Source organism: Nomascus leucogenys, unplaced genomic scaffold (genome assembly GCF_006542625.1).
Source record: "Nomascus leucogenys isolate Asia unplaced genomic scaffold, Asia_NLE_v1 Super-Scaffold_3090, whole genome shotgun sequence".
NCBI classification, from domain to species: Eukaryota; Metazoa; Chordata; class Mammalia; order Primates; family Hylobatidae; genus Nomascus; species Nomascus leucogenys.
In genome coordinates, this window is record NW_022095791.1 from 40,084 (window position 1) to 54,302 (window position 14,219).

At 42.5% G+C, this 14,219-nt stretch overlaps 1 gene segment (V, D, J or C); it reads right to left on the reverse strand.

Annotated features, from left to right (window-relative positions):
- Positions 1–1,706: 1,706 nt before the first annotated feature.
- Positions 1,707–2,453, reverse strand: LOC100605873. The segment is given in 2 exon segments: positions 1,707–2,197; positions 2,322–2,453. Coding segments are annotated over 2 exon segments (447 nt in total).
- Positions 2,454–14,219: the final 11,766 nt, after the last annotated feature.

Sequence of the window (14,219 nt, forward strand, 5' to 3'; positions counted from 1 at the left end):
CTGACCCCATACCCCTTGACATCACCAGGACACAGCCCTGCTGACTCACTGAGGGTCTCACAGGTGTGGCCTTGATTGTGCTGTTCACTCCCCAGATGCTGGCGCTCAGGGAGGAGAGGGGAAAGCCAGGGGGGCTGTTCTAGAGACCACAGGAAATGACCTGAGGAGCAGGTAAGCGAGCAAGCACAGTGTTGTTTTTTTTGTTTTTTTGTTTTTTTTTTGAGACGGAGTCTCACTCTGTCGCCCAGGCTCTGGAGTGCAGTGGCGCAAACTCGGCTCACTGCAAGCTCCGCCTCCCTGGTTCATGCCATTCTCCTGCCTCAGCCTCCTGAGTAGCTGGGATTACAGGTGCCTGCCACCACGCCCGGCTAATTTTTTTGTATTTTTAGTAGAGACGGGGTTTCACTGTGTTAGCCAGGATGGTCTCGATCTCCTGACCTCCTGATCCACCCGCCTCGGCCTCCCAAAGTGCTGGGATTACAGGCGTGAGCCACCGCGCCTGGCCCACAGTGTTCTTATTCACATTTAATTTTACAAAACAAAACAAGAAGTATTCTTAAAGATCTCATCTGCGCCTGATACACTTCTCCACCTAGGATTCCACAAAGCATCGCCTCTGTTTGTGGAGGCATTTCCAGCTTATTTTTGAAGTAGATCGCTTTCTATCCAATTCTGAAATCATCCTTTTCACCTAAATTATGACAGGGTTTGAGGATAATCCCGATCTTTTCAGCCTCCATGAATTTACCTATCATGGACATTTGTTATAAATACAGTCATTTCTAGATATTTCATTTCTAGACATTTGCATTTGTTCCTTTCACTGAGCATAATTTTTCAAGGTCTGTTCATATGGAGCTCATTTCAGCACTTCCACCTTTCAATGGCTGAGTCACATGACCTCGGATGGAAGAAGGATCTGTTATATTTCCATGTGCATTGTACAAAAGTGCAAAGCAGGGGTGTCACATCTTTTGATTTCCCTGGGCCACAATGGAAGAAGAATTGTCTCGGATCACACATAAAACTGATACTAACTGTTAGTATCAACAGCTGGTGAGCTATAGAAAATCGCGGAAAAATCATAATGTTTTACAAAAGTTTACAAATTTGTGTTGGGCCACATTCAAAGCCTTTCTGGGCTGCATGCAGCCTGCGGGCTATGGGTTGGAGATTGATGGAAGACATTGTGTGCTGTCCTAGTCAGAGCTAAACTCTGTGTTACAGGATCTCGTTAGGGCTTCTACACCTCTAAGTACCACAATCTCTGACTTCTTGTTGCTTGGAAAACCATTCAACCATTAAAACATTGAAGTTTGGTGTTATTCTTTTGTCTCATAGATGGGAACCAGAAACATAAAAATTAGAAAACCAGCCTCATGCTCAGCAGAATGGCATAAACACATTTCAAAGCCAAGCTTCTTAGTAGCTGAAGACATGCTCTTTAACTGAGTATCTCAGCCTGGGCTGGTTTTGTCCCCAAGCATGGGACATGTGGCGGTGTCTCAAGACGGTCTTGTTGTCACAAATGAGGGGAGGGTGTTCATAGTATCTAAGGGTAGAGGCCAGAGACGCAAGTCAATATCTTACAGTGTGCAAGGCAGCCCCAACCAGAACATCCATAATGGTGTGGCTCAGAGACCCTATTATAAACTACAGTTATCCCACAGTTGATCGTGCACATATCAGAAAATCAGCCATCAAGGTGTGGAAGAACAGATTGGTATTTTGGAAAGGAAAAGAGGTAGTCATAAGCAAAGCTGACCTCAAGCACTTAGGCAGGAGAGATGGGAGAGCTACCCTCCCCGCTGGAGACAGGCTGAGACTGGCCCAGGTAGAGATGCTCTGGGGAGTTTCTTTCTCACTTCCCCATGGGTCTGGAGCACTGTGCGATTACTGCTATCATAAGACTGACAGTAGTAGTCAGCCTCGTCCTCAGTCTCCAGCCCAGAGATGGTGAGGGAGGCAGAGTTGGAGGAGCTGTCGATGGAGCCAGAGAACCGATCAGGGACCCCCGTGGGTCTTTGGTTATCTTTGTAAATCACTGTGGTGGGGGCACTGCCTGAGCGCTGCTGGTACCACTGCACGTAGTAGCTCCCAATGCTGCCACTGCTGCGGGTGCAGGAGATGACGACTTTCTGTCCCACAGACCCAGACACAGAGTGGGGCTGAGTCAGCATAAAATTGGCCCAAGAACCTGCAAGAGAGAGCAACACAGAGATCAGTGGGGAGAGATGAGGACTGGTTCCCAGGCAGGAGGAACAGATCATCAGCCCAGGTGACATCCAGGAACGCTCCCTGAATTCCTTGCAGGCAGCCACCTGTGCAGTGAGCGAGGAGGGTGAGAAGTAGTGGAGCCCAGGCCATAGTGGAGATGCTCCAGGCTCTGCTTCCTGAGCTACCACCGGGACTGAGCCCACCAGCCCTTCTTATCTGTCACGCATATCCTCAGAGTGGGAGGGCTCCATGCAAATTTCTCCCTTTCTGGAGGTTGCACAACCCCCTCCTTTAACCTCAGACAAGGTTATGGCTGAAAAGTGGAAAGGTCGTAGAAGGGGGAGGAGCAACATCATCTGGAGGGCACAGAAACACCAGCAGGTGGAGGGAAAACAGCAGAGGATCTGGGGAGCTCTGATTAGTTGCTTAGACCACAGCGCCCTCTGGTGGATGCGGGAGTCATGTCCACCCTGGGCAGGTGCAGGTTCAGGTGCAGGTGCAGGTGCTCAGGGCCCCTGACCTGTCCTTGCATCCTGCACTGCTCCCAATTCCAGCCACTGTCCAGGGAGACTCTGCTCAGCATCCTATGCTCACTGTACATTTAAACTTTGAAATATGTTCAGATAGGCCAAGGCGCAGTACTCTGGTTAAGACATTCTCTTTCACTTTGTGTTATTGGAGATCGGGAATATCAACGAGAATGGGCTCTGCCTTCTGGAGGGGCCACATGGGGTGAGGTTGGGAACCCTTCACTGCTAGGTCTAGCCCTCTGAGCACGAAGAGGGAGGAACCCTGGGATCAGGGGCCAAATTTCACCATCAGGGACACCAGGAGTTTCTTTCAGGCCTCTCACTTCTGAGCAGATCCATTGCTCGCCCTGCTGGGCTGTGATAACTACGGTTTGTGCTTCTCTAGTTAACAGTGTTCAGTGTCTTCTCTAATGCGTGGATTTTAGTTTCATAGTTACTTGTTCTCGAGTCTCTCCGGAGAGGTTTTTTTTTAAATTTTTCATTTATTTTATTTGTATTTATATTTAGTTTGATTTTATGACTTCTATTTTTTCTGAGAATTTATCCTTTTTCATTTGTTTCAAGAATGCCTGAAATTGCTCATCAACAGGATTTTATGGTGGCTGATTTCAATTTATCTGTCATGTAATTTCAGCCCTAAATCATCTCAGTGTTGATGTCTAGATTGCCTTTTCTCATTCAAATGGTGACTTTTTCTACTTCTTGACATAACAAGTGTTTCTTTGAATTGTATCTTAGATATTTTGAATATTATATTATGAGACTATCTTGAGGATTTTCAATAGATCTGAAACAGTGTCTGCTTTTGGTTTGTTGGTTTCCTCTACTATTTTTTGTATTGTCATTCTCAGGAGAAATGGGTCCCAGTCTCCTTTGGAAGTGTTTAGTTTCAAGGTTTTCAATCAGTCTAATCATATTGGAAATGCATCTTCCAGCAGGCTTTCTATCGGCTAAGATATTCCTGAGGCCTTACGTCTCCCTCATCCTCTATCTTAATCTTTCTCTATAAAGTTAGTCAAATATGTTTCAGTGTTGCTGACACCTTGGGGAAGGGGAAATGCACTTTTGATCTGAAGTGGCATCTTTCACCAAATCAGTTGTTCACACGCCTAGTGACCCCCATTATACACTTCTCTGGAAAGCTACAGGGCTGAAGGATGAGCTGCATGAATTCTCAACATCCTCACAAACCTTGTCTTCCCCAGGCCTGCCCCCAGTGCTGCGAACAGTTTCTTGCCTTTACAGGTGAAATAACTTCATATCTTCTTTGAGGGTGATTGATGCAGGCTTCTCCCTCCAGCAGTGAGACAACTGCAGAATCTGAGCCCATGACTGGGAGTGTAAAGGAACAGGGTGTCCCACTGACTCAATCCTGTAAACTGTGTCCACTAGGTGCAGTGGAGGGATCTGGGCTGAGGGTGCCTGTAGAGCAGCACTGCCAGGCTAGGGGGCTGATTCTTTTTATTATTATTATTATACTTTAAGTTCTAGGGTACATGTGCACAATGTGCAGGTTTGTTACATACGTATGCATGTGCCGTGTTGGTGTGCTGCACCCATTAACTCGTCATTTACATTAGATATATCTCCTAATGTTATCCCTCCCCCCTACCCCCACCCCACGACAGGCCCTGGTGTGTGATGTTCCCCACCCTGTGTCCAAGTGTTCTCATTGTTCAATTCCCACCTATGAGTGATAACGTGTGGTGTTTGGTTTTCTGTCCTTGCAATAGTTTGCTCAGAATCATGGTTTCCAGCTTCATCCATGTCCCTGCAGAGGACATGAACTCATCCTTTTTTATGGCTGCATAGTATTCCATGGTATATATGTGCCACATTTTCTTAATCCAGTTTATCATCGGTGGACATTTGGGTTGGTTCCAAGTCTTTGCTATTGTGAATAGTGCCACAATAAACATAGGTGTGCATGTGTCTTTATAGAAGCATGATTTATAATCCTTTGGGTATATACCCAGTAATGGGATGGTTGGGCCAAAGGGTATTTCTAGTTCTAGATCCCTGACGAATTGCCACACTGTCTTCCACAATGGTTGAACTAGTTTACAGTCCCACCAACAGTTTAAAAGTGTTCCTGTTTCTCCACATCCTCTCCAGCACCTGTTGTTTCCTGACTTTTTAATGATCGCCATTCTAACTGGTGTGAGATGGTATCTCATTGTCATTTTGATTTGCATTTCTCTGATGGCCAGTGATGATAAGCATTTTTTCACGTGTCTGTTGGCTGCATAAATGTCTTCTTTTGAGAAGTGTCTGTTCATATCCTTCGCCCACTTGTTGATGGGGTTGTTTTTTTCTTGTAAATTTGTTTGAGTTCTTTGTCAATTCTGGATATTAGCCCTTTGTCAGATGAGTAGATTGCAAACATTTTCTCCCATTCTGTAGGTTGCCTGTTCACTCTGATGGTAGTTTCTTTTGCTGTGCAGAAGCTCTTTAGGTTAATTAGATCCCATTTGTCAATTTTGGCTTTTGTTGCCATTGCTTTTGGTGTTTTAGACATGAAGTCCTTGCCCATGCCTATGTCCTGAATGGTATTGCCTAGGTTTTCTTCTAGGGTTTTTATGGTTTTAGGTTTAACATTTAAGTCTTTAATCCATCTTGAATTAATTTTTGTATAAGGTGTAAGGAAGGGATCCCGTTTCAGCTTTCTACATATGGCTAGCCAGTTTTCCCAGCACCATTTGTTAAATATGGAATCCTTTCCCCATTTCTTGTTTTTGTCAGGTTTGTCAAAGATCAGATAGTTGTAGATGTGTGGTATTATTTCTGAGGGCTCTGTTCTGTTCCATTGGTCTATATCTCTGTTTTGGTACCAGTACCATGCTGTTTTGGTTACTATGGCCTTGTAGTATAGTTTGAAGTCAGGTAGCATGATGCCTCCAGCTTTGTTCTTTTGGCTTAGGATTGACTTGGCAATGCAGGCTCTTTTTTGGTTCCATATGAACTTTAAAGCAGTTTTTTCCAATTCTGTGAAGAAAGTCATTGGTAGCTTGATGGGGATGGCATTGAATCTATAAATTACCTTGCGGAGTATGGCCATTTTCACGATATTGATTCTTCCTATCCATGAGCATGGAATGTTCTTCCATTTGTTTGTGTCCTCTTTTATTCTGTTGAGTTTGTAGTTCTCCTTGAGGAGGTCCTTCACATCGCTTGTAAGTTGGATTCCTAGGTATTTTATTCTCTTTGAAGCAATTGTGAATGGAAGTTCACTCATGATTTGGCTCTCTGTTTGTCTGTTATTCATGTATAAGAATGCTTGTGATTTTTGCACATTGATTTTGTATCCTGAGACTTTGCTGAAGTTGTTTATCAGCTTAAGGAGATTTTGGGCTGAGATGATGGGGTTTTCTAAATATACAGTCATGTCATCTGCAAACAGGGACAATTTGACTTCTTCTTTTCCTAATTGAATACCCTTTATTTCTTTCTCCTGCCTGATTGCCCTGGCCAGAACTTCCAGCACTATGTTGAACAGGAGTGGTGAGAGAGGGCATCCCTGTCTTGTGCCAGTTTTCAAAGGGAATGCTTCCAGTTTTTGCCTATTCAGTATGATACTTTGGCTGTGGGTTTATCATAAATAGCTCTTATTATTTTGAGATACATCCCATCAATACCTAATTTATTGAGAGTTTTTAGCATGAAGGGCTGTTGAATTTTGTCAAAGGCCTTTTCTACATCTATTGAGATAACCATGTCATTTTTGTCTTTGGTTCTGTTTATATGCTGGATTACGTTTATTGATTTGCATATGTTGAACCAGCCTTGCATCCCAGGGATGAAGCCCACTTGATCATGGTGGATAAGCTTTTTGATGCCCTCCTCACTTTCAAATTCAGTACAACAGTTAACATTTCCTAACCATTGGAGATATTAAAGCACAGATCTTTTATATGAGATAAGTTAAAATTTTTATCTTTAATGCACAAGAGTTTGGGAACATCAGGAATTTGCATATGCTAAATTATATGTAAATGAAATGATACGTTGTTTGGAATATGTTTTAAAATTAGGTGAGTGCGTGGAGTGAGGGGTAAAGAGGGATGTAAGACGAATAAGACAATTTTACATTGATGATGATTTAGTTGGGATGCTGGGTGCAGGACATGCAGTGGGCTTTTCTCCATAGATGTCTGCAACTTCAAAAACATCCGCAGTGACAAATGTGTAAACAAAATTCTATGAACTCTTCTGTGGTGGTGTGTGTATTGAGGTGGATAAGGGACCCCCTATTAAGGGCCTGACTTCTCCCCCTGAAGCACTTAACATATGCCCCCGAGTTGTTCTTCAAATACTCAGATCACCTCCAAAAGTCTAGGCTGTCAGTAGGCCTCAGATAAGGGGAAACTGAGGACTGAGGTCTGACTGCCCTTCTTTGTTCTAAGTCTCTTACTGAGGGGCCCTGAGGAAATCACGCCCATGAGCCAGAGCTAACATTTCTTTCTGCTGACCCCAATTTTTGGACAAAGCTTTACGACCTTAACCAGTTGCAAATCAGGAAATTTCTAAATCTACCACCTTTGACCTGAAAGCCCCTGCTTCAAAATATTCTACCGTTTTAGGCCAAATCAGTGTATAACCTCTATGTATTGATTTACAGTTTTGACTATGATGTCTGTTTTCTGAAGATTTCCCCTGCTTTTAAACACCTTTGTTTTCAAGCCATCAAGGAGTTGGGTCTTAAGCATGAGCTGCCCGATTCTCCTTGCTTGACGCCTGTGATAAATGTCTCATTCTCTTGCTGCAATCCTGATGTCAGTGCTTAGATTTGCATACCTGGTCAGTGGATTCAAGTTTGGTCCATTAATAGTATGTCTTGCTTTTAACAGACATTCAGAGTTGCCAGATGATGTGCCTCCACCCTGACCTCCAGCTGAAGCTCATCTCCTCCCTGCACACAGAGGAGGACTTGGTGAGAAGGCCACAGAATGGAAAGGAACTCAGGGTTTCCCAGGAAAGAGAAGTGAGTGATACCGGAGGCCCCAGAGCAAGAGGAAGGGCTGTGAGGTAGGCAGGGGCCACAATGTGAAGGGCATGCTGGCGGGGCTGCATGGTTCAGGGTTTATATAAACAGCAATGAAGAACCACGAAAGGAGTTTAAGCCCAGGAGTAACAAGAACAGGCTGAATGAGAAAGATGTCTCCAGCTGCCTCGAGGAGAAAGGCCTGAGGGAACCAGCGGATCCTGGTCATAGATTATTCACTAAAAGAACCTGTGAGTCTAGAAGTTTGAAGACTATTTGCACAGTTAAAGCAGATTTGCATCTGGGATACAGTGAAGAAGTGATAATTTCTGCATTAATCTGTCCAGTCATTCAACATTTCTGCAGAAACATTAAAAGGTCACACTTATCTTTCCTAGTAAGCCATGAAAAAAATGTAAGTAGGGAAAATTAGGTTTAGAATATAAACAAATTGTATTCTATCTAAAACAAAATTCTATTAAGAAGTAGATGAAACAGATAAACAGAAAAATAAAAAGGTAGAAAGACAAAACTCACTTCATAAAATAAGAAATATGTTACACCATGAACTGGTAAATGTTATGCCTACCCAACTATTATTTTTTCACAAATAAAATCTAGTGAGTATCAACATGCTAAAATCATGGTGTGACTTAGGAAATGTTTTCTGGGCCAGGCGTGGTGGCTCATACCTGTAATCCCAGCACTTTGGGAGGCCGAGATGGGCAGATTACGAGGTCAGGAGATCGAGACCATCCTGGCTAACATGGTGAAACCCCGTCTCTACTAAAAATACAAAAAAAAAAAATAGCCAGGCGTGGTGGCGGGCGCCTGTAGTCCCAGCTACTCAGGAGGCTGAGGCAGGAGAATGGCGTGAACCTGGGAAGTGGAGCTTGCAGTGAGCCGAGATCGCACCATTGCACTCTAGCTTGGGCGACTGAGTGAGACTCCATCTCAAAAAAAAAAAGGAAATGTTTTCTGAATTGCTGGATGTTAAACCTATCACTGAGGTGATTCCTGAAACAGTCCCTTTCTATGTCATTGCCTTGAACAACCTCTTCATGTCACTCAAGTCAGCACAACTGTTTCAGCATCTGTGGTGGTGCCACAGTGCTGTATGCAGGTCATTTAGCTTTTTCTAGAATGAACTCTTGGGGCACTGGCATCTTAAAAAGTTATAAAATTTTTAAACAGTTATAAACGAACATATTTGCTCCTCTCATAGATCAAGACTACTTATGGGAGTGAGATACTGGCTAGGCATCTAGTAGTCCACGTCATCATCACAGGATGTAGGATTCAGGACACAGGTGTGTGTACAGAGGAATAGTGTCCTGGTGAGCTGCAGAGATCAGCTGGGCTCCCTGGTCTCTGAGCCATGGGGAGGTGAGTGTCCTGCTATCAGCAGGCTGCACTGTGGGACTTGCCTGTGGGGTCTGCACAGCTGCTCTTTAAGAACCATTCATTCCAAGGAGCCTAGGTCTTGGGGCTGGGCCTTGTGCTCACTGATGGGGACTCAGCAGCTGTCTTCTCTGGTCTGGCAGAGTCTGCTGAATAGGGACCTGCGTATGGTCTCAGCAGGTGATTTCTCCTAGGGCCCTCCCAAGGAGGGAAAGCAAATCTTCTTCCTCAGTCTGCAGTGTGAGCTGAGCTCCAGCCCCAGGGCTCAGGAAGGGACTGGGCAGTCCCTGAATAGAAACACATTTGCATGAGCAGCCCCTCCTCTGCTGGGGGTTGGGAAGAAAAGGAGGCCTGGGGCAGCTCAGCCTCACTGTGGTGGTCAGGGGCTGTGTCCACCATGGCCAGAACTTCTCTCCTCCTCATGCTCCTCTTTCACTGCTGGCCTGAACTTCTCTTCTCCTCATGCTCCTCTCTCACTGCACAGGTAAGGACAGGCCTCAGAGATCAGGACTCAGTTTTCAGCTGCATCAGTCCCTCAGGCTCAGGAACCCATGATAAATTTCACCCTCATCTTAACCCTGTCTCTTATTTGTGTCTGTGTTTACAAGTTCCCTCTCCCAGCTCGTGCTGACTCAGCTGCACCCTCCCCCCCACCAACTTCCTGCATCTCTGGGAGCATCTTCCAGACTCACCTGCACCCTGAGCAGTGGCTGCCGTGTTGATATTTATCTCATATCCTGCTGTCAGCAAAAGCCAGTGAGCCCTTCCCAGTATCTCCTGATCTACCTACCTCTCAAAGTCAAGTAACACTAGGGCTCTGGAGTCTCCAGCTGCTTCTCTAAATCCAAAGATGCCTTGGCCAGTGCAGGCAATTTGCTCATCTCTGGGCTCCAGCCAGAGGACAAGACTATCTATTCTATCGATTACTGTCAGACCTGGGATATTGATACTTCACAGTTACACAGGCAGATGGGAAAGTGAGAGGAAACTCAGCCTGCTAAGAATGGAACTATGGCTCTTTTTCCAATTGTCAAATAATTTTCACATACACAAACTGTATTTTGGAAGTAGCTACTGATTCACAATGTTTCTCTCAATGTCCCATTCAATGTTTCTGAGTCCTCAGGCAAACTAACAACAAAACAATAATAAAACATATGATGACGTTGACTCTTTCCCTGCTGAACCACATGTAATAAAACCTGGGGAGCTGACTTTTAAAAGAAAAGATGACAGTCTTTTGGAGTTTTTTTCTTGGTCAAAATTTCCTAGACCATCCCAGCAGGTGGACAATCCCCTACAGAAGACACAATCCGGGGAGGAATCCCAGGTACAGAGCTGGCCTGCTTCACTTGTGGGTACCTGCACCTTCAGTTGTGAAATCAGGGAGGGGAGAGTAGGCATAGCGGGTAGGTGAGGATTGGGAAAGGGGTGAGGCCACTACACTTCATTAACCACCTTTGGACTCCAGTGCGAGATAGAGGCTGATGATCCCATCACACAGGTGGCTACAACCTCCTCGTTGTCAACAGCTCCTGCCCATGGGGAAGCGAAATGAAAATCTATCCCCATCCCTCTCTTCTTACATATCCCTGTCCTACCCCTGCCGGTGACCAACACCAACTCAGGTTGAATTTTGTTTTGTCACTTGTGCTATTAAAGAAAATAACTCCTTCTCTTACTGGTCTCCCGGTTCAGACAGAATCAATTTGTTTCCAGAAATAGAAAAAGCTGCTCACACATGGTGAGTGTAAAGTAAGGATGACAAAAAGAAAAAATCCAGGCTATGTGGCCCAGAGACCCAGGTGCCCTCTGATTGGCCTCATAGATGTCCCCTCCTCCTGGCCCAGGTTTGCTTGTCATTCCTTAAGCTCTGGAACCTTGAACTACATGGGTTCTGTCTTCATAGATATAGAAGAAAACCCTCCCCAAGAAGGAGATGGTTCCCAGAACCAGCACATGCTCACTTTTCTCTGTTTAATTCCACACATCTGACTTATTTTCGCTTCCATGAGCCTTTGTTGAAGATATCACTGAATACCTCTCATTTCTGTTAGGTCTACAGCCTATGGACCTATCTCCATTATATTTGTGCTTATTTTTCTAACCTTTATGACTGATTGTCATTTAAGGTTAATATGAGATATGCACCTATATTAAAGATTTATAAATATGTCATCAATGGCCAATATTATTACAGTTGTAAGTAGTAATGCAAAATTGTAGCTATTATATCATTTCACTTGTTCACTAACATTAATATGTGAAGTGAGAAGATCACTTTATTAATCACGCACTCCTGGTCATGTGTGCGGATGAGTAAGCTCAGGGGGGATGCTGCTATGGTCCATGGGAAGCCTCAAGAACAGCAGGCCTGGCACATCAGGCACAACATGGGACACAGGGAGTGAGACATGTTAGCAGAAAGCAGAATAGACTGAGGCATCAGAAACAACCCATCGCCAAACTCTCCACTGCCTTCCTGCATGGGTCAGACCAAAGCTGCTCAAACATAATGTGCACGCAGATCATCTGGGCTCCTGGGAAATGTGGACTCAGGGGTCTAGGATGAGGACTGAGATTCTACACTTCTAAAGATCCCTTTCCCTACAAATCCACATATGTGTTTCTCTATCACAAAATTAGTAAGAATGGTGGAAAATAAGAAGGAAAGCCATTTGCAGACAGGAAGGAAAGAAAGATCTTTCACGGAGAGAACTGCAGAATTTTCATGAAGAAAGACTTCCAGTTGAGGAATACCACTAGTTTCAGGAAGTTATCTTCTTGTCCATAACTCTGGAGTGTTTTATGATGAAAATGTGTAATATTTTCTCAAATACTTTCTGTTGAGATGTTCATGTATTTTTGTGTTTTATTCTATTAATACGATTTTTGCATGCATTGATTTTCAAATATTAAATCAATGTTGCATTGCTGGGGTAAATCACATCTGCATAGAGTGTGTAATCTATTTTATATGTTGCTGGATTCAGTTTGGCAGTATTTTGTTGAAGATTTTTTATTTTATTTAAACAATGGGCCAGGCACAGTGGCTCACGCTTATAATCTCAGCACTTTGGAAGGCAGAGGTTGGCAGATCACCTGAGGTCAGGAGTTCAAGACCAGTCTGGCCAACATGAAACCCTGTTTCTACTAAAAATACAAAAATTAGCAGGACGTGGTGGCAGACACCTGTAATCCCAGCTATTTGGGAGGCTGAGGCAGGAGAATCACTTGAACCCAGGAAACAGGCTGCAGTGAGCCGAGATTGGGCCACTGCATTCCAGCCTCGGTGACAGAGTGAGACTCCATCTGAAAAAAAAATAAAGAAAGATACTGGTCTATATTGTTTTGTGATATAGCTTTGGTGTCAGAGTAATCTTGGCCTTATAAGATAAATTGGGGAGTGTTCTCTCCCCTTTTATTTTCTGCAAGAGTTGGTGAACAATTGATATTAATTTCTCAGAGTGATAGCTACCTGAAATGGGAATTTTATTATAAGTTCTTAAAATTACAATTCAATCTTTTTACCTTCTGTAGGTCTATTTAGATTTTCTATTTCTCCTTAGTCCTTTAGTCTGTTTTAGTTTGTGTCTTTCTAGGACTTCATTCTATCTAGCTACCTAATTTCTTTAGCATAAGATTTTCATTGCATTGTCTTTTATTTTTATTTCGTATTACTACCAGTGATGGATTCTCTTTTATTCCTGATTTTAGCAACTTGAATCTCTTCTGTTTTTTTCTTGCTTAGCCTAAATAAACATTTGCCAATTGTGTTGTCTTTTCAAGCATTTAATGTTGGTTTATTGATTTTCTCTGTTTTTTCATAATCCCGATCTTTCTGTTGGCTTAACTCTTATTGTTATGAAATGTTTCTCTTTGTCTTTAGGAAAATTGTATTTGGTTAATTAAAATGTAAGTTGATTTTGGAGTATCAACTGTTGTCTTATATGAAAATAAAAGCATCAATTGGGAAATAATGGGTTCCCAAATATTGCCGTGGAAACATATTTTTTGGCAGGGGTGGGGGTACAAAAGAAGCATCCATGTGCATGTAGTCGTTGGTCCCCAAGTCATTGAGCAAACTTGGTCAAAATAAGTAGCCTCTCATTTCTTATCTCATGTGGGTAGTCTTGCTTTGCTTGGAGACATTACAATGAATTCGCTTGCTGTAGTTACTTTTAAGCATATCAGTTTACTTCATGTCCCATTTTCAACCAGTTACTGTACCTGGAATAATTACTAGAATCAAATTCCATCACACACAGGTAAATAAGTAAATTCTGTCATTTAATATCTAAATTACATATATAATTATATATACATACATATATTTTACTTGTAATTCAATGAAGATAAGGCTTTGTATGCTCTGTGTAAGATATGCTGTCTATACTAATTCTCATGATAGTAAAGAATAAATTGAGCAATGGAATGTATTTAAATTTTACATATGTCTTCCATTTAGTAGCAGAAATAAAATCTTGGTACTTGATTTAGTAAATTCCTCCTAAATTTAAATTTAGTAAACTTAAGATGTTACTTCCCTGAATCAAAATTTATCTTAATGGGATGATAATTCTCTAGTTTACCTCTAATGAGCCTCAGCTAGTATTTAATCTACTATGAAATTAGACAGCATCAAAATAAAATATAATGAATTTAAAATTATTTTATTGATTGATTTAGACCTCAGACGTTTACGTTATGAAATCAAGGTTTTCTTGGATTTTGTTTTTAGAATAATTAGGAAATATTACCAAATGTGAACCATAGTAAAAGTTCTTCAGTAACACTTCACCATTCCATTTTCAAATAACCTGAATTTATGTGTCAGGTTGAAAAGCTTACTGTATGTACATTCTCTACCATCTTAGCAGGTTAAATAAAATACGTGACCAAAGGCAAAAATTTATGCAAGGAAAATATAGAATACTTAAGTTACAAAAAGCTACTCTTATTGAATCTCTTGAATTATAGTTTATAGCTAAAGTGTACAAACTATTGTAAAAGTCTTCTCTATTTATAAGATTAATTACACATATAAAGTATCTCCCTCATTCAACAGATTTTATATTTCATTCAGAAAT